This window comes from Oncorhynchus gorbuscha, linkage group LG05 (genome assembly GCF_021184085.1).
Source record: "Oncorhynchus gorbuscha isolate QuinsamMale2020 ecotype Even-year linkage group LG05, OgorEven_v1.0, whole genome shotgun sequence".
NCBI lineage: Eukaryota > Metazoa > Chordata > Actinopteri > Salmoniformes > Salmonidae > Oncorhynchus > Oncorhynchus gorbuscha.
Genome location: NC_060177.1, coordinates 25,957,481 through 25,978,270, shown reverse-complemented (window position 1 = coordinate 25,978,270; position 20,790 = coordinate 25,957,481). Strand labels below are relative to the sequence as shown.

The window sequence follows — 20,790 nt, the reverse complement described above, 5'->3', positions numbered from 1 at the left end:
CGCAATACAAATACCCTGTATCTGAATGCAACATTCCTCCCCCAGGGACACAAAGATGTAATAACCCCCCCCCCCCTTGGGATGAAAAGAGGCTTTAACCCACGCCTTGAAGGTAGCAGAGCTGCGCCTCATCTTAAAGCAAATGTCTTTTTTTCCTCAATAGCTCAGGGTCGGCAGTGTCAAGGCACGCAGCCCCACAGCAGTTCCAGTCTTTTGTGGAGCCTCTCTTTGAGCTCAATGAAAGGAAGGGATGTGCAGTCCAGCCAGGCAGTATGAAGAATGAGCAGTTGAAGGTACTGGACTGTACACGTGTGTTTATATGAGTAGGGTTACTGTTTTTCATTGAGCAAAGGAAGGTTGTTATAGACAGTGTGTGTGTAATGTCACATGCACAAGTACAGTGAAATGCCTTTCTCGTAAGCTCTGTGTGTGTGTGTGTGTGTGTGTGTGTGTGTGTGTGTGTGTTTGTGTGTGTGTGTGTGTGTGTGTGTGTGTGTGTGTGTGTGTGTGTGTGTGTGTGTGTGTGTGTGTGTGTGTGTGTGTGTGTGTGTGTGTGTGTGTGTGTGTGTGTGTGTGTGTGTGTGTGTTACTGATGCTGTCAATAGACAGAACACTCAATTACCTTTTTTCGCATCTCCTGTCTCTCATTCTTCAGTCTGTCCACCTCCCTCTGCAGCTCACCAAACAGCTCTTCCTTCTGCTGCTGTGCCTGCCTCTGCTCAAAACACACAAATGTCCACACACACACGCACACACCCGGGGGGCAGAGGTGAGGCACACATGGGAGAGGGAAGTGTCTGTTTTTAAAGGTGTCAGCGGAGACATTTGCATTATGCATATCACACCTCTGAAATGATCCATTAGCAGGTTAGAGCGTGAGAGCTGCTAAATCAGCTGACAGGACACTACGCCAGCACAGACAATATCCTCTACTTTCACTGCCAAATGAGAAGGAGTGTTTGTCCCTACGGAGCAGAGACAGAGAGGGTCGCTGGTCCAGAGAGAAGTCCCTGTAGGACCAGACCCCCTCTGCTGTCCCCAGAGAAAGAAAGAGAAGCAAGCGAGACAGACAGACAGACACAGCGAGAGAGAGAGAGAGAGAGAGAGAGAGAGAGAGAGAGAGAGAGAGAGAGAGAGAGAGAGAGAGAGAGAGAGAGAGAGAGAGAAAGAGAACACTCAGCCTCTCCTCAACACCCCCTTGCACATCCAGACACTGATTTATAATTTTAATATCTCTAATTTCCACAGCAGCGGCCGCTTTCCAAATGTCATTTTCCAATTTATGTCAAACCGTGTGACCATTTTTCTTAATACGGCTTATGACAAGCCTGGTCGCCAGGCAGATATGCAATTCAGATTGAGTGTTTTACAGGGGCGGGAGCCATCAGGCTGGGGTGTTTGTGTGTTTATCTTTATCAGTGCCCGTTCAATATTTTTGAGGGGGGAGACCGAGAGCGCCATACACAACGGAAAATGTGGTTTTATGGGGATGGCTGCAGGGAACAAAATAATAATTCTGTCATAAATCGAATAATTACAGTTACCATAATGAGAATTATGATGGTGGTAATGATAATGTATTAAAATATGTATTAACACTAAGAGCCTGAAATGGAACGTGGGATGGCTTCACGGTCATTATATGAATATTTATGCTAATTAAAACAGGGCCTCCCCTTTTATGTACCACTATATCTCAGTGCTAATCGTCTGAGTGGAACACAATGGGGATTGCTGCGGAGGGGCAGGATGCAGTTCGGGGCTCACCCTGAGGATGGCGCTGTGGAGCTCCTCTCTGGCATGGCCCAGTTGGCCCTGCAGAGCAGATGTCTCTCTCTCCCACTCCATCTCTCGTCCATGTAGCTCAGCCAATGACCTCTGAAGCCTCTGCACCTCAGCACTGCTATCCTGCAGCTAGAGGGCATAGAAAGGGGGCAGGGAGGGTAGCCTAGTGGTTAGAGTGTTGGACTAGTAACCGAAAGGTTGCAAGTTCAAATCCCCAAGTTGACAAGGTACAAATCTGTCGTTCTGCCCCTGAACAGGCAGTTAACCCACTGTTCCTAGGCCGTCATTGAAAATAAGAACTTGTTCTTAACTGACTTGCCTAGTTAAATAAAGGTTAAAAACATTTTTAAAGAGGAGAATCATGTCAAAAACACACACACACACACAACTTTCTCTCGAAACCACAACCAACAGCATCATGCTAAACTAAAGGCATAACAACAAGCAGCTCATCAGACTAGAGAACATCATCAGACTAGAGAACATGTTGGGTAGTTCCTCACAAGACTCTTCATTTGGCTATAAAACTCCATACCTCTCCATATGTTTGAGAGGTCTGGATGTTGGCACTGAGTTCCAGCTCTCTCTGTGGGTGTTGGCTGGCTCTGTGATGTAGCTGTGACTCTCCATTCAACTGGCTGCTGACAGGGCAGGCTGGCCTACGGCAGGCCCAAATGACATTTAAGTCATTTAGCAGACGCTCTTATCCTAGCCCATAATGATCACTGGGAACTTATTCAATGAGGAATTCATTCCTGGCTGGGGCCCGTGTGTTTGGCTGGCCTGTCCATGGCTGTACACTACGGTGCGGTCTGGTATGACATAGCGAGTCTCGCCCCACTGCTCCTCCCTCTGCCAACCGCCTATTGACTCGCCAGCGCATGTTCCCCACCCTCAAAAAATGGGTAGAAATAACAGGAACAAGTTGTCGGAAATGAAATTTCAATTCATCCAGTCCCTTTATACACTGGTGCGGGTAGCCTGCCGTCGAGAGGGAGGGATCAATAGTGTTTAGACAGCAGAGCAGATTTTCTAAGCGCCGGATCAATAGGAAAGAGAGAGGGGAAAATACCCAGCTTTTCTTTGGGTGTTGTAGTAAATACGAACAAATCAGTGGCCTTAGGCTAAATGGATTGACCAGCTGTTTCCAACTTCTGTGCTGTAAATAAAGATCTATTCTGGAGTCTCTGACGGAGGCCCAAAGCCACCAACAGCACTAGGCTGCCTCAGACACACACCTGACAGGACAAGGAGAGCAGGGGACATAGGGACATGGGGGTAGTGGGGGATCTATAGAGAGGATTCAAGGCCAGGGGGCCTGGAGCAACTAGGACTAATAAAATGCTGCTAGAAGAGCTACCCTCCGTAGGACAGGTGAAACAAAAGGGTTCCCAGAGCTAATCAGACGGGCCAGTGAAATCATGGAGGGTGATATACACTGCTCAAAAAAATAAAGGGAACACTAAAATAACACATCCTAGATCTGAATGAATGAAATATTCTTATTAAATACTTTTTTCTTTACATAGTTGAATGTGCTGACAACAAAATCACACAAAAATGATCAATGGAAATCAAATTTATCAACCCATGGAGGTCTGGATTTGGAGTGACACTCAAAATTAAAGTGGAAAACCACACTACAGGGTGATCCAACTTTGATGTAATGTCCTTAAAACAAGTCAAAATGAGGCTCAGTAGTGTGTGTGGCCTCCACGTGCCTGTATGACCTCCCTACAACACCTGGGCATGATCCTGCTGAGGTGGCGGATGGTCTCCTGAGGGATGCCCTCCCAGACCTGGACTAAAGCATCCGCCAACTCCTGGACAGTCTGTGGTGCAACGTGGCGTTGGTGGATGGAGCGAGACATGATGTCCCAGATGTGCTCAATTGGATTCAGGTCTAGTAGCGCCTCCATGCTCTGGACACTATGCTGACAGACACAGCAAACCTTCTTGCCACATCTCGCATTGATGTGCCACCCTGGATGAGCTGCACTACCTGAGCCACTTGTGTGGGTTGTAGACTCCGTCTCATGCTACCACTAGAGTGAAAGCACCGCCAGCATTCAAAAGTGACCAAAACATCAGCCAGGAAGCATAGGAACTGAGAAGTGGTCTGTGGTCACCACCTGCAGAACCACTCCCTTATTGGGGGTGTCTTGCTAATTGCCTATAATTTCCACCTGTTGTCTATTCCATTTGCACAACAGCGTGTGTAATTTATTGTCAATCAGTGTTGCTTCCTAAGTGGACAGTTTGATTTCACAGAAGTGTGATTGACTAGGAGTTACATTGTGTTGTTTAAGTGTTCCCTTTATTTCTTTGAGTAGTGTATTTTGATGATGTGTATTTTAGTATGTCTGTGACCTTATCTACTGAAAACTCTGAAAATGCCACAACAAAGAGATGGATGTTTTTCAGCTTTTTGTAAGAGAAGAATCCGATAAATAAACTTGATTCACGATAGGTCACAAAAGATGACTTTTTGGCTAACTTAAAAATAGTCATTTGGTGAACAGTCGTTTGACATCGTGGAGTGTGGCAGGTCTGATATGTCAGCCAGAGTACTGGGCTAATCAGAGTTGAGCATCCTGACAGGATGACTGATCACATGGTGTGTTCCCCTCACCTCTAGAATTATTAAAGAAAAACACCACCTGCCAAGCTCGCCTAGACCCACACCACTCATTGGTAAACCGCACTGGAAATGTTTTAATTCATCACCAAGTCCTCAGCCCAAACAAAACACACATTGGACGACCAAACAATAAAAGAACCCCTGGTCATTCCTGATTGCCTACAAATACAGTGAAACGACACATTCAAAGAGAACGAGTGTGTTAAAGGATGGCTGTTGACTCTAGCTGCAGGAGGGGGGGGGGGGGCTGAGGAATGATTGGCTTGGCTGTGCTTGGACACTAAGACAGGGGTTGACTAAACCCCCCTCATGGTCTTCTCCCTGGCGGGGGTGCTGCTGATGGAAGAAGGTTACAGCAACAGAGGCATACCGGTGCCTCTGTGCTGCTGGTCTGGTCCAGCGGTCCATCCGTCACTGGAACACACACTCACTAAGTGATTTATAATTGCCCTCATTCTGCCACTCTGTCAGGGAGAATGCCGGTGACATGAAAGGGCTCCGCTCTGCATCTCAGCTGACAGACAACCTGGAGTTTGGTGACGCTGTGGAGGCTGCAACACTCCAGACTAACTGATCCCAGACAGACACAAACCTCCAATTACACACTCATATCCACACTGGACGGATCTTTATCTCCAAACAAATAGAACAGAGTCATCAGCCATGTTGTGTGATTGATTTAGAGGCCATTTAACACAATAATCTATATGTTAAATGTGTACATTATATTTGTTGTTCAATATGTCTGGTGGGCTGTGTGTGTGTTTGTGTGTGAGTTCCTAAGCTCTCTCCTCTCTCTGCCGTAAAGGTCACTGTAGATTGGGCATTTAAAGCTTCTGGTGGCTGAGCCGAGGAACCTGCCCACGTTAGATTTGAACTCATTGCCTTCCCAGGCACATTACATTAATGATGCTATTCCTCACACCTCTATCTCGGCAGATGGGGAGATACAGAAATGAGAAAGGCAGTAAAGACATTCTAATGTCCTTCCCAGCCATTCAATTCCGGCTCTCTCTGCCTGCATCCACACAAAGGAGCAGTGAAGCAATACTCCTTGTTTTTCCCTCAACAACCAACCAAGCTATATATGCGGATACAAAAGCTGTATGCAGAAACTGCCATTAAACATTTATATTGCAGGTTTCCCGAAATCCTTGCTCTATTTTTGTTCGGTAATAGGATTGTTTTTTAAAATATTAAAACTGTTGGTCTTGACAAATGTAAAGCCTGCCTATTCTGCTCCTTCCTGGCGCCTGATCAAAACCCATTTACTCCACCGGGGGGGATTGAACGAGACGTCTGATCGTTAACCCCGTCTCACCCTCTACCGAGGCCTCACCCATGGGGGAGATGTTTACTGCCTGTTGTGTCTGCTGTTCAACCCCAAGATGTCAGCCCTGCATCTCAGTCTCAGTGGCCCTGGGTGGGTGCACCCTGTACACTGCACAGTCCCAGCTCCTTCTCACACGCCCTGCTGTTCAGTCTATGCTGTCTTTGATGCCACATGTCAAAAAGCGCACCCCATCTTCTTCTCCCTCCGCCCCTCACCCATCCTCTCAGCGATTAAGCATTTATTATTTTCATTAGTGCTTTTCATTTTACAATAGATGAAGCTAATTAAGTAGTGTATTTGTTAGCAGAAATGCTGCAGTCACTGTTCTAAGATGTACTGGGTGTTTGTCTGCTGGGACAGGCTACATAAGTAAGAACGGGTTACTGTGCTATGCTAGGCAGGTAAAAGTCACAATGCTTTAAATAGGACTGAATATCTCCTCATTCTCTAGAGAAAAGATCTTGAATGCTTTTTAAATATGTAATGGCAATTTAATTGCTGATGAAATCTAGGCATTTTCTCCATATTGTCTATGAAAGCTCACCTCAGGATTGAGCTGAGGAGGTTCTCAGAGAGTGGTCATTAACGTGGTCAAGTCCCTAAAGACCATCTGATCCACACTGTGGCCTGTCTGTGTAAGCCGTTTCCCCTCCCTGTCTTTGAGGTATTTGGGGTATCCGGGGCGGAGGGGGAGACAGGGGCTGTTGAGAGTGTTTATGTTGCGGATCTGGACACAGGCTTCTAATGTGTAACACAGGACACTCCAGTATGTAGATGCCCCGGGCTATTCTCTAAGTGGTCTTTACTTTGAAAACACAGGTACCCTCCAGGGGGATGGGGTGGGGCTGCTGATACAGGATGGGGGGCAAGAGCCCTGCTCAGAGCCCCATGCAACGCTCGGAATAATATATCCATACATCATCAGTCCGTGTCAGACTTTGATTCACGGCAGAGGACTTGCCGAAACCACTGTGGTATTAGCTTTAATAATGCAAGCTGGGGTTAGGCGCTTACTCTTTTCTGACAAATATGGGCAAATCAATTAATTCCACTGACACTCTCCCAAAGCACACATATAAATCCAACATGGACGCTTGCTTTTGTGTTTTTGTTTTATCAAGCAAAGCAAGCAAGAATAACTTCACGTTTTTATGTCCTAATTCTAAAATAACCCGAGAGGATAAGGCATTTGTTATCGTTATAAACACATTTTTAAAGTAGATATTGACTTTAAAAATCTCAAATAAGGTCTGGAACACTTTGATGAGAAAATATGTTTTATATGCTAGTGCATTATGAGAATCATTCAAAGCAGCAGGACATGATAATATGACACATATTGACCAAGTCCAGAATGCACTCAATGCACCTAACATAACAAGCACACTAATATCCCCACCTAGAAAACCTCCTACACACAACACTTTAATTATGCACATAGAACATATCCAACATCTTGTCAATAGCCTCATATCAGGAAACAAATGCTACCACAGCAAATTTAAAAAATGCATTGTTCTTATTCACATTTGTAGCTGGCTTTCACAGCTCGCTGTCAATTTCAAGCTATACAGTGAGAACGAGACTGTTTTTTGTGTATGGAGTTTTGCCATGAAAACTTTTACATGTTTCCAATCTCAGAGGAGAAGACTATCGACTTCAGGTGCTTAACATGATAGTGGAGACCTTGGTAAAGAGCACCAGCAGGCCCCTCTCTCTCTCGCTCTCTCTCTCTTTCTCTGTCTTTGCCTCTATCGGTCTCGCTCTCTCTCTCTCTCTCTCTCTCTCTCTCTCTCTCTCTCTCTCTCTCTCTTTATTGGTCTCTCTCTCTCTCTCTCTTTATTGGTCTCTCTCTCTCTCTCTCTTTATTGGTCTCTCTCTCTCTCTCTCTTTATTGGTCTCTCTCTCTCTCTCTCTTTATTGGTCTCTCTCTCTCTCTCTTTATTGGTCTCTCTCTCTCTCTCTTATTGGTCTCTCTCTCTCTCTCTCTCTTTATTGGTCTCTCTCTCTTTATTGGTCTCTCTCTCTTTCTCTCTCTTTATTGGTCTCTCTCTCTTTATTGGTCTCTCTCTCTCTCTCTCTCTCTCTCTCTCTCTCTCTCTCTCTCTCTCTCTCTCTCTCTCTCTCTCTCTCTCTCTCTCTCTCTCTCTCTCTCTCTCTCTCTCTCTCTCTCTCTCTCTCTCTCTGTCTTTCTCTCTCTCTCGGTCTCTCTCTCTCTCTCTCTGTCTTTCTTTCTCTGTCTTTGCCTCTATCGGTCTCTCTCTCTGTCTTTATTGGTCTCTCTCTCTCTCTCTCTCTCTCTCTCTCTCTCTCTCTCTCTCTCTCTCTCTCTCTCTCTTTGTCTCCGTCTCTCTCTCTCTTTGTCTCTATCGGTCTCTCTCTCTCGGCCAATAATGAACACAGCGCCGTGACAAAGGCCATTACGTTTGCTGGTCTTATCAATACTTCTAAAAGCAGAACATCAATAGTTGTGAGGGGCACAGGATGTTTCGGCTAGTGAGACACAGTTAAGCTGAGAGATGCTCACCAGAGAGGCGACATGGAGGAGAGGGTGACCCAATTAAAACAATGGAAATTCAGACTCCACTGCCAGTCACACAGGCAATGAGCTAAAGCCCGTGAGACAAAAGGGAACAAGATTTATCAGTCCCAAAAAAGCCCTGTCCCCACATTAATATTCTATCCTAATGAAACCTTTCTACATTTCTTCATCGCTCTACACTTGTCTGTCAGTCGTTTGACTCATAAATATTGTCTTATTATTATCATCATCGTAATTTCTTCCCTGATACACTGGAAAATTCTGTGGCAATTATCGAAGTGACAGGTGAAACAGGAACGAGCTGAAAAATAAATGAAGGGTTGCCATGACGACATGACCGGCGAGAGGGAATCAGATGTGCGTATGTGTGGGCGTGCGTGTTGGTCACGTGACCCAGCCAGCCTCGGCTGCACAGCGCTACATTGAAGCCCCGCAGACCAAAGGACACTTAACCTCAATAGCTGGCAGCAATCGGAGGCCCATTTATTAGCTATTTCTGTCTAAAGGTCAGGGTGGCTATATGTCTGGGGCTGGGGCTCCAAGCAGGCAGGATGCTCTGCTCTTCTCTCCCCAAAGACAGGCTCTGTGGGCTGGGCTAGAGTCAGGCACCGGGGCAGGCCACTGTGCTGTGGCATATTTACAGCCTGCATTTAAAGCATATGACAGTGTTATACCATAGCTGGGCTACAGCTGACCATATGGTCAGGTGGAATATATACGCTCATGAACAGACAAACGCACACATCTGCGGTACAGAACAGCCTGCTACAGTCATATGCAGTGAGACAACAGGGTTGAGGAGGGCGAGATGTTGAACATGACAGAGACAGATTGAAGTGGCTTGTGAAAGAGCAAGGATGAGAGCCAGCTGCCTATGGGTGCTGTTAGGAGTTGAATTATGGATCATTGTCATCCATATAATGAATGTATATGTTCATTAACATGACAAACCCATGGCTGTCTGTGTGAACGGTCTCCGTCCATCTGTGACCCCCCCCCTTATTATGAAAACAATACCCGATGCACAGACCAGGGTTAATATTTGAGCAGGTGTAAAATGGAATTGGAAACTAAATGACTTGGTTCAGATGTTAATTATGAAACACCTTGCACAAATATATCTAGATTGCGCCAAATATATCTAGATTGCGTGTTTTCCTGGAAAGAGGTGGCAGGTTGATTCAAATTGGTTCAAACACATTGTAACTGGGTGACCCATAAAGCAGCTAAATGTCCGTTTACAGTATGATCAGATGAAATAGAGGTGTTTTAGTGGGACGCTCCAAGGATAGAATCTACCTTTAGGATCTTAAACCAAATTCTACAGATCTGAACACAGTACACAAAATATACACCAATACATAGTGAATACAGTGAAAGGTCACATAAACAAACTTCCATATAGACAAAGACTTTGTGGAGGAGTATTTTTCTTCCAACCACAATTACCACTGATTAGCATTGACTTAAAAATGCAAAACAACAACATACCAAAACAATTCTGACACCGGAGCGAATGGAGAAGCTTAAAATATACACATATATATATATATAAACACAATTCAAACGAGCGGGAGAGATGCTTTCATCCCACTGCAGCAATTATGGATCTAATCAGAGCTTTCTGCATGAAGGTACCGCTCTCCTATCTCGCTCCCATTTGCATCATAACACAGCGTGCAATATTAATTTCCGAGTTTACTGCTTATTGGAAGAGCAAAGTATGAAAAGCCATTAAGGGCTGCAAATGGGAAAGCTATTTGCTGTCACACGGATTCGGCTCTATTAAAAAGAAAAATCTTGTTAACTGTTTGGAATTAGAGTCATTTGGCAAAAGGCATTCTGCCGCACTCCACTAAAATACGTAATTATGCTTCTCTTCTTTCATTTGTACAACCGTGGGAGGCAAGAAGGGTGGATGGGGTTTGAGGGCATCAGGGGTGAGTAAGTGGAAGCAAAGGTAATTAAAGTTGGTGGCTATCTGTTTGGTTAATGCATGGAGCAGGACAACAGGAACAGAGCCACACACACACACACACACACACACACACACACACACACACACACACACACACACACACACACACACACACACACACACACACACACACACACACACACACACACACACACACACACACACACACACACACACACACACACACACACACACACACACACACACAGCCTGGGGGGTTGAAGGAAGGAGATGAGGAGAATCAGCCTTCTGTCTCTCTCAGTCTCTGTTAGGTCCCCAGGCTCTCATCTGGAACACATTTTACCCGATCCAGCCCGCCTGTAGCCAAGCATACTAGCCCAGTCCAGCCTTTCTGTAGCCCAGCATACTAGCACAGTCCAGCCCTGCTGTAGCCCAGTATACTAGCACCATACAGCCCTCCTGTAGCCCAGAATAATAACACCATACAGCCCTCCTTAAGCCCAGAATACTAGCACAATCCAGCCCTGATGTAGTCCAGTATACTAGCACAATCCAGACCTGCTATAGCCCAGCATAATAGCAAATCCAGACCTCCTGTAGCCCAGCATACTAGCACCATACAGCCCTCCTTTAGCCCAGTATACAAGCACAATCTAGCCCTCCTGTAGCCCAGCATACAAGCACAATCCAGCCCTCCTGTAGTCAAGCATACTAGCAAAATCCAGCCCTCCTGTAGCCCAGCATACTAGCACAATCTAGCCCTCATGTAGCCCAGCATACTAGCACAATCCAGCCCTGCTATAGCCCAGTATACTAGCACAATCCTGCCCTCCTGTAGCCCAGCATACTAGCACAATCCAGCCCTGCTGTAGTCCAGTATACTAGCACAATCCATACCTTCTGTAGCCCAGCATACTAGCATAATCCAGCCCTGCTGTAGTCCAGTATACAAGCACAATCCAGCCCTGCTGTACTCCAGTATACCAGCACAATCCATAACTGCTGTAGTCCAGTATACTAACACAATCCAGACCTGCTGTAGTCCAGTATACTAGCACCATCCAGCCCTGCTGTAGCCCAGCCTACTAGCACAATACAGACATCCTGTAGCCCAGAATACTAGCACAATCCATCCCTCCTGTAGCCCAGCATACCAGCACAATCCAGCCCTGCTGTAGTCCAGTATACTAGCACAATCCTGCCCTCCTGTAGTCCAGTATACTAGCACAATCCAGACCTGCTATAGCCCAGCATAATAGCAAATCCAGACCTCCTGTAGCCCAGCATACTAGCACCATACAGCCCTCTTTTAGCCCAGTATACAAGCACAATCCAGCCCTCCTTGTAGCCCATCATACAAGCACAATCCAGCCCTCCTGAAGTCAAGCATACTAGCACAATCCAGCCCTCCTGTAGCCCAGCATAATAGCACAATCCAGCCCTCATGTAGCCCAGCATACTAGCACAATCCAGCCCTGCTATAGCCCAGCATACTAGCACAATCCTGCCCTCCTGTAGTCCAGCATACTAGCACAATCCAGACCTGCTATAGCCCAGCATACTAGCACAATCCAGACCTCCTGTAGCCCAGCATACTAGCACAAACCAGCCCTGCTGTAGTCCAGTATACTAGCACAATCCAGCCCTCCTGTAGTCCAGCATACTTGCACAATCCAGCCCTGCTACAGCCCAGTATACTAGCACAATCCTGCCCTACTGTAGTCCAGTATACTAGCACAATCCAGACCTGCTATAGCCCAGCATACTGGCACGATCCAGACCTCCTGTAGCCCAGCATACTAGCACAATCCAGCCCTGCTGTAGTCCGGTATACTAGCACAATCCAGCCCTGCTGTAGTCCAGTATACTAGCACAATCCATACCTTCTGTAGCCCAGCATACTAGCATAATCCAGCCCTGCTGTAGTCCAGTATACCAGCACAATCCATAACTGCTGTAGTCCAGTACACAAACACAATCCAGACCTGCTGTAGTCCAGTACACTAGCACCATCCAGCCCTACTGTAGCCCAGAATACTAGCACAATCCAGCCCTCCTGTAGCCCAGCATACAAGCACAATCCAGCCCTCCTGTATTTAAGCATACTAGCACAATCCATCCCTCCTGTAGCCTAGCATACTAGCACAATCCAGTCCTCATGTAGCCCAGCATACTAGCACAATCCAGCCCTGCTATAGCCCAGTATACTAGCACAATACTGCCCCCCTGTAGTCCAGCATACTAGCACAATCCAGATCTGCTATAGCCCAGCATACTAGCACAATCCAGACCTCCTGTAGCACAGCATACTAGCACAAACCAGCCCTGCTGTAGTCCAGTATACAAACACAATCCAGCCCTGCTGTACTCCAGTATACCAGCACAATCCATAACTGCTGTAGTCCAGTATACTAGCACCATCCAGCCCTGCTGTAGCCCAGCATACTAGCACAATCCAGACCTCCTGTAGCCCAGCAAACTAGCACCATACAGCCCTCCTTAAGCCCAGTATACAAGCACAATCCAGCCCTGCTATAGTCCAGCATACTAGCACAATCCAGCCCTCCTGTAGCCCAACATACTAGCACAATCCATACCTTCTGTAGCACAGCATACTAGAATAATCCAGCCCTGCTGTAGTCCAGTATACCAGCACAATCCATAACTGCTGTAGTCCAGTACACAAACACAATCCAGACCTGCTGTAGTTCAGTACACTAGCACCATCCAGCCCTACTGTAGCCCAGCATACTAGCACAATCCAGCGCTCCTGTATTTAAGCATACTAGCACAATCCATCCCTCCTGTAGCCCAGCATACTAGCACAATCCAGTCCTCATGTAGCACAGCATACTAGCACAAACCAGCCCTGCTGTAGTCCAGTATACAAGCACAATCCAGCCCTCCTGTAGTCAGGCATACTAGCACAATCCATCCCTCCTGTAGCCCAGCATACTAGCACAATCCAGCCCTCATGTAGCCCAACATACTAGCACAATCCAGCAATGCTATAGCCCAGTATACTAGCACAATACTGCCCTCCTGTAGTCCAGCATACTAGCACAATCCAGACCTGCTATAGCCCAGCATACTAGCACAATCCAGACCTCCTTTAGCCCAGCATACTATCACAATCCAGACATCCTGTAGCCCAGCATACTTGCACAATCCAGCCCTCCTGTAATCCAGTATACAATCACAATCCAGCCCTGCTGTAGTTCAGTGTACTAGCACTATACAGCCCTGCTGTAGTCCAGTATACTAGTACAATACAGACCTCCTGTAGCCCAGAATACTAGCACAATCCAGCCCTCCTGTGGCCCAGCATACCAGCACAATCCAGCCCTGCTGTAGTCCAGTATACTAGCACAATCCAGCCCTGCTGTAGCCCAGCATACTAGCACAATCCATCCCTGCTGTAGTCCAGTATACTGGCACAATCCAGACCTGCTGTAGTCCAGTATACTAGCACAATCCAGCCCTACTGTAGTCCGGTATACTAGCACAGTCCATAGCAAACCTTCTGTAGCCCAGCACCATACAGCCCTAGCATAATCCAGCCCTCCTGTAGCCCAGTCATACAAGCACAATCCAGCCCTCCTGAAGTCAAGCATACTAGCACAATCCATCCCTCCTGTAGCCCAGCATACTAGCACAATCCAGCCCTCATGTAGCCCAACATACTAGCACAATCCAGCCCTGCTATAGCCCAGTATACTAGCACAATCCTGCCCTCCTGTAGTCCAGCATACTAGCACAATCCAGACCTGCTATAGCCCAGAATACTAGCACAATCCAGCCCTGCTGTAGCCCAGCATACCAGCACAATCCAGCCCTGCTGTAGTCCACTTGCACAATCATAGTCCAGGATACTAGCACAATCCAGACCTGCTATAGCCCAGCATACTAGCACAATCCAGACCTCATGTAGCCCAGCAAACAAGCACCATCCAGCCCTGCTGTAGCCCAGCATACTAGCACAATCCAGACCTCCAGACAGCCCTCCTCAAGCATACTAGTAGTCCATACTAGCACAATCCAGCCCTCCTGTAGCCCAGCATACTAGCACAATCCATAGCCCAGCAAGCACAATCCTGCTGGCCCAGCACAATCCATACCAGTATACCAGCACCATCCAGCCCTGCTAGCCCAGCATACTAGTCAGACATCCTGTAGCCCAGAATACTAGCACAATCCAGCCCTCCTGTGGCCCAGCATACCAGCACAATCCAGCCCTGCTTTAGTCCAGTATACTAGCACAATCCAGCCCTGCTGTAGTCCAGTATACTAGCACAATCCATACCTTCTGTAGCCCAGCATGCTAGCATAATCCAGCCCTGCTGTAGTCCAGTATACTAGCACAATCCAGCCCTGCTGTACTCCAGTATACTAGCACAATCCTGCCCTCCTGTAGTCCAGTATACTAGCACAATCCAGACCTGCTATAGCCCAGCATAATAGCAAATCCAGACCTCCTGTAGCCCAGCATACTAGCACCATACAGCCCTCTTTTAGCCCAGTATACAAGCACAATCCAGCCCTCCTTGTAGCCCATCATACAAGCACAATCCAGCCCTCCTGAAGTCAAGCATACTAGCACAATCCAGCCCTCCTGTAGCCCAGCATAATAGCACAATCCAGCCCTCATGTAGCCCAGCATACTAGCACAATCCAGCCCTGCTATAGCCCAGTATACTAGCACAATCCTGCCCTCCTGTAGTCCAGCATACTAGCACAATCCAGCCCTGCTATAGCCCAGAATACTAGCATAATCCAGCCCTGCTGTAGCCCAGCATACCAGCACAATCCAGCCCTGCTGTAGTCCAGTATACTTGCACAATCATGCCCTCCTGTAGTCCAGGATACTAGCACAATCCAGACCTGCTATAGCCCAGCATACTAGCACAATCCAGACCTCATGTAGCCCAGCAAACAAGCACCATCCAGCCCTGCTGTAGCCCAGCATACTAGCACAATCCAGACCTCCTGTAGCCCAGCAAACTAGCACCATACAGCCCTCCTGTAGTCAAGCATACTAGCACAATCCAGCCCTGCTGTAGTCAAGCATACTAGCACAATCCAGCCCTCCTGTAGCCCAGCATACTAGCACAATCCAACCCTCCTGTAATCAAGTATACTAGCACAATCCAGCCCTGCTGTAGCCCAGCATACTAGCACAATCCAGACCTCCTGTAGCCCAGCAAACTAGCACCATACAGCCCTCCTGTAGTCAAGCATACTAGAACAATCCAGCCCTCCTGTAGCCCAGCATACTAGCACAATCCAACCCTCCTGTAATCCAGTATACTAGCACAATCCAGCCCTGCTATAGCCCAGTATACTAGCACAATACAGACATCCTGTATCCCAGAATACTAGCACAATCCAGCCCTGCTGTAGTCCAGTATACTAGCACAATCCTGCCCTCCTGTAGTCCAGTACACTAGCACAATCCTGCCCTCCTGTAGTCCAGTATACTAGCACAATCCTTCCCTCCTGTAGTCCAGTAAACTAGCACAATCCAGACCTGCTATAGCCCAGCATACTATCACAATCCAGACCAGCTGTAGTCCAGTATACTAGCACAATCCATACCTCCTGTAGCCCAGCATACTAGCATAATCCAGGGCTGCTGTAGTCCAGTATACTAGCACAATCCAGCCCTGCTGTACTCCAGTATACCAGCACAATCCATCCCTGCTGTAGTCCAGTATACTAACACAATCCAGACCTGCTGTAGTCCAGTATACTAGCACCATCCAGCCCTGCTGTAGCCCAGCATACTAGCACAATACAGACCTCCTGTAGCCCAGCATACTAGCACAATCCTGCCCTCGTGTAGTCCAGTATACTAGCACACTCCAGACCTGCTATAGACCAGCATACTAGCACAATCCAGACCTCCTTTAGCCCAGCATACTATCACAATCCAGACATCCTGTAGCCCAGCATACTTGCACAATCCAGCCCTCCTGTAATCCAGTATACAATCACAATCCAGCCCTGCTGTAGTTCAGTGTACTAGCACTATACAGCCCTGCTGTAGTCCAGTATACTAGTACAATACAGACCTCCTGTAGCCCAGAATACTAGCACAATCCAGTCCTCCTGTAGCCCAGCATACTAGCACAATCCAGCCCTCCTGTAGTCCAGTATACTAGCACAATCCAGCCCTGCTGTAGCCCAGCATACTAGCACAATCCATCCCTGCTGTAGTCCAGCATACTGGCACAATCCAGACCTGCTGTAGTCCGGTATACTAGCACAATCCAGCCCTACTGTAGTCCGGTATACTAGCACAGTCCATACCTTCTGTAGCCCAGCATACTAGCATAATCCAGCCCTCCTGTAGTCCAGTATACAAGCACAATCCAGCCCTCCTGTAGTCAGGCATACTAGCACAATCCATCCCTCCTGTAGCCCAGCATACTAGCACAATCCAGCCCTCATGTAGCCCAACATACTAGCACAATCCAGCAATGCTATAGCCCAGTATACTAACACAATACTGCCCTCCTGTAGTCCAGCATACTAGCACAATCCAGACCTGCTATAGCCCAGCATACTAGCACAATCCAGACCTCCTTTAGCCCAGCATACTATCACAATCCAGACATCCTGTAGCCCAGCATACTTGCACAATCCAGCCCTCCTGTAATCCAGTATACAATCACAATCCAGCCCTGCTGTAGTTCAGTGTACTAGCACTATACAGCCCTGCTGTAGTCCAGTATACTAGTACAATACAGACCTCCTGTAGCCCAGAATACTAGCACAATCCAGTCCTCCTGTAGCCCAGCATACTAGCACAATCCAGCCCTCCTGTAGTCCAGTATACTAGCACAATCCAGCCCTGCTGTAGCCCAGCATACTAGCACAATCCATCCCTGCTGTAGTCCAGCATACTGGCACAATCCAGACCTGCTGTAGTCCGGTATACTAGCACAATCCAGCCCTACTGTAGTCCGGTATACTAGCACAGTCCATACCTTCTGTAGCCCAGCATACTAGCATAATCCAGCCCTCCTGTAGTCCAGTATACAAGCACAATCCAGCCCTCCTGTAGTCAGGCATACTAGCACAATCCATCCCTCCTGTAGCCCAGCATACTAGCACAATCCAGCCCTCATGTAGCCCAACATACTAGCACAATCCAGCAATGCTATAGCCCAGTATACTAGCACAATACTGCCCTCCTGTAGTCCAGCATACTAGCACAATCCAGACCTGCTATAGCCCAGCATACTAGCACAATCCAGACCTCCTGTAGCACAGCATACTAGCACAAACCAGCCCTGCTGTAGTCCAGTATACAAGCACAATCCAGCCCTGCTGTACTCCAGTATACCAGCACCATCCAGCCCTGCTGTAGCCCAGCATACTAGCACAATACAGACATCCTGTAGCCCAGAATACTAGCACAATCCAGCCCTCCTGTGGCCCAGCATACCAGCACAATCCAGCCCTGCTGTAGTCCAGTATACTAGCACAATCCAGCCCTGCTGTAGTTCGGTATACTAGCACAATCCAGCCCTGCTGTAGTCCAGTATACTAGCACAATCCATACCTTCTGTAGCCCAGCATGCTAGCATAATCCAGCCCTGCTGTAGTCCAGTATACTAGCACAATCCAGCCCTGCTGTACTCCAGTATACCAGCACAATCCATAACTGCTGTAGTCCAGTACACTAACACAATCCAGACCTGCTGTAGTCCAGTATACTAGCACCATCCAGCCCTGCTGTAGCCCAGCATACTAGCACAATACAGACATCCTGTAGCCCAGAATACTAGCATAATCCAGCCCTGCTGTAGCCCAGCATACCAGCACAATCCAGCCCTGCTGTAGTCCAGTATACTTGCACAATCATGCCCTCCTGTAGTCCAGTATACTAGCACAATCCAGACCTGCTATAGCCCAGCATACTAGCACAATCCAGCCCTGCTGTAGTCTAGTACACTAACACAATCCAGCCCTCCTGTAGCCCAACATTCTAGCACAATCCAGCCCTGCTGTAGTCCAGTATACTTGCACAATCATGCCCTCCTGTAGTCCAGCATACTAGCACAATCCAGACCTGCTATAGCCCAGCATACTAGCACAATCCAGACCTCCTTTAGCCCAGCATACTATCACAATCCAGACATCCTGTAGCCCAGCATACTTGCACAATCCAGCCCTCCTGTAATCCAGTATACAATCACAATCCAGCCCTGCTGTAGTTCAGTGTACTAGCACTATACAGCCCTGCTGTAGTCCAGTATACTAGTACAATACAGACCTCCTGTAGCCCAGAATACTAGCACAATCCAGTCCTCCTGTAGCCCAGCATACTAGCACAATCCAGCCCTCCTGTAGTCCAGTATACTAGCACAATCCAGCCCTGCTGTAGCCCAGCATACTAGCACAATCCATCCCTGCTGTAGTCCAGCATACTGGCACAATCCAGACCTGCTGTAGTCCGGTATACTAGCACAATCCAGCCCTACTGTAGTCCGGTATACTAGCACAGTCCATACCTTCTGTAGCCCAGCATACTAGCATAATCCAGCCCTCCTGTAGTCCAGTATACAAGCACAATCCAGCCCTCCTGTAGTCAGGCATACTAGCACAATCCATCCCTCCTGTAGCCCAGCATACTAGCACAATCCAGCCCTCATGTAGCCCAACATACTAGCACAATCCAGCAATGCTATAGCCCAGTATACTAGCACAATACTGCCCTCCTGTAGTCCAGCATACTAGCACAATCCAGACCTGCTATAGCCCAGCATACTAGCACAATCCAGACCTCCTGTAGCACAGCATACTAGCACAAACCAGCCCTGCTGTAGTCCAGTATACAAGCACAATCCAGCCCTGCTGTACTCCAGTATACCAGCACCATCCAGCCCTGCTGTAGCCCAGCATACTAGCACAATACAGACATCCTGTAGCCCAGAATACTAGCACAATCCAGCCCTCCTGTGGCCCAGCATACCAGCACAATCCAGCCCTGCTGTAGTCCAGTATACTAGCACAATCCAGCCCTGCTGTAGTTCGGTATACTAGCACAATCCAGCCCTGCTGTAGTCCAGTATACTAGCACAATCCATACCTTCTGTAGCCCAGCATGCTAGCATAATCCAGCCCTGCTGTAGTCCAGTATACTAGCACAATCCAGACCTGCTGTAGTCCAGTATACTAGCACAATCCATACCTCCTGTAGCCCAGCATCCAGCCCTGCTATAGCCCAGTATACTAGCACAATCCTTCCCTCCTGTAGTCCAGTAAACTAGCACAATCCAGACCTGCTATAGCCCAGCATACTAGCACAATCCAGACCAGCTGTAGCCCAGCATACTAGCATAATCCAGGGCTGCTGTAGTCCAGTATACTAGCACAATCCATCCCTGCTGTAGTCCAGCATACTGGCACAATCCAGACCTGCTGTAGTCCGGTACACTAGCACAATCCATCCCTGCTGTAGTCCAGTATACTAACACAATCCAGACCTGCTGTAGTCCAGTATACTAGCACCATCCAGCCCTGCTGTAGCCCAGCATACTAGCACAATACAGACCTCCTGTAGCCCAGCATACTAGCACAATCCTGCCCTCGTGTAGTCCAGTATACTAGCACACTCCAGACCTGCTATAGACCAGCATACTAGCACAATCCAGACCTCCTTTAGCCCAGCATACTATCACAATCCAGACATCCTGTAGCCCAGCATACTTGCACAATCCAGCCCTCCTGTAATCCAGTATACAATCACAATCCAGCCCTGCTGTAGTTCAGTGTACTAGCACTATACAGCCCTGCTGTAGTCCAGTATACTAGTACAATACAGACCTCCTGTAGCCCAGAATACTAGCACAATCCAGTCCTCCTGTAGCCCAGCATACTAGCACAATCCAGCCCTCCTGTAGTCCAGTATACTAGCACAATCCAGCCCTGCTGTAGCCCAGCATACTAGCACAATCCATCCCTGCTGTAGTCCAGCATACTGGCACAATCCAGACCTGCTGTAGTCCGGTATACTAGCACAATCCAGCCCTACTGTAGTCCGGTATACTAGCACAGTCCATACCTTCTGTAGCCCAGCATACTAGCATAATCCAGCCCTCCTGTAGTCCAGTATACAAGCACAATCCAGCCCTCCTGTAGTCAGGCATACTAGCACAATCCATCCCTCCTGTAGCCCAGCATACTAGCACAATCCAGCCCTCATGTAGCCCAACATACTAGCACAATCCAGCAATGCTATAGCCCAGTATACTAGCACAATACTGCCCTCCTGTAGTCCAGCATACTAGCACAATCCAGACCTGCTATAGCCCAGCATACTATCACAATCCAGACATCCTGTAGCCCAGCATACTTGCACAATCCAGCCCTCCTGTAATCCAGTATACAATCACAATCCAGCCCTGCTGTAGTTCAGTGTACTAGCACTATACAGCCCTGCTGTAGTCCAGTATACTAGTACAATACAGACCTCCTGTAGCCCAGAATACTAGCACAATCCAGTCCTCCTGTAGCCCAGCATACTAGCACAATCCAGCCCT

At 47.8% G+C, this 20,790-nt stretch overlaps 1 protein-coding gene across 5 annotated transcripts in view; it reads right to left on the bottom strand.

The window, feature by feature from the left end:
- Positions 1-20,790, bottom strand: part of LOC124035744 (myosin heavy chain, skeletal muscle, adult-like) — a 250,637-nt gene that overhangs the window by 27,094 nt on the left and 202,753 nt on the right. For all 5 annotated transcript variants that reach the window (XM_046349375.1, XM_046349379.1, XM_046349376.1 and 2 more), the window contains 2 exons: positions 1,768-1,914; positions 623-715 (listed from right to left, as the gene is read on the bottom strand). In XM_046349375.1, coding sequence (XP_046205331.1) covers positions 623-715; positions 1,768-1,914 — 240 coding nt within the window. The remainder of the gene's footprint in view (positions 1-622; positions 716-1,767; positions 1,915-20,790) is intronic.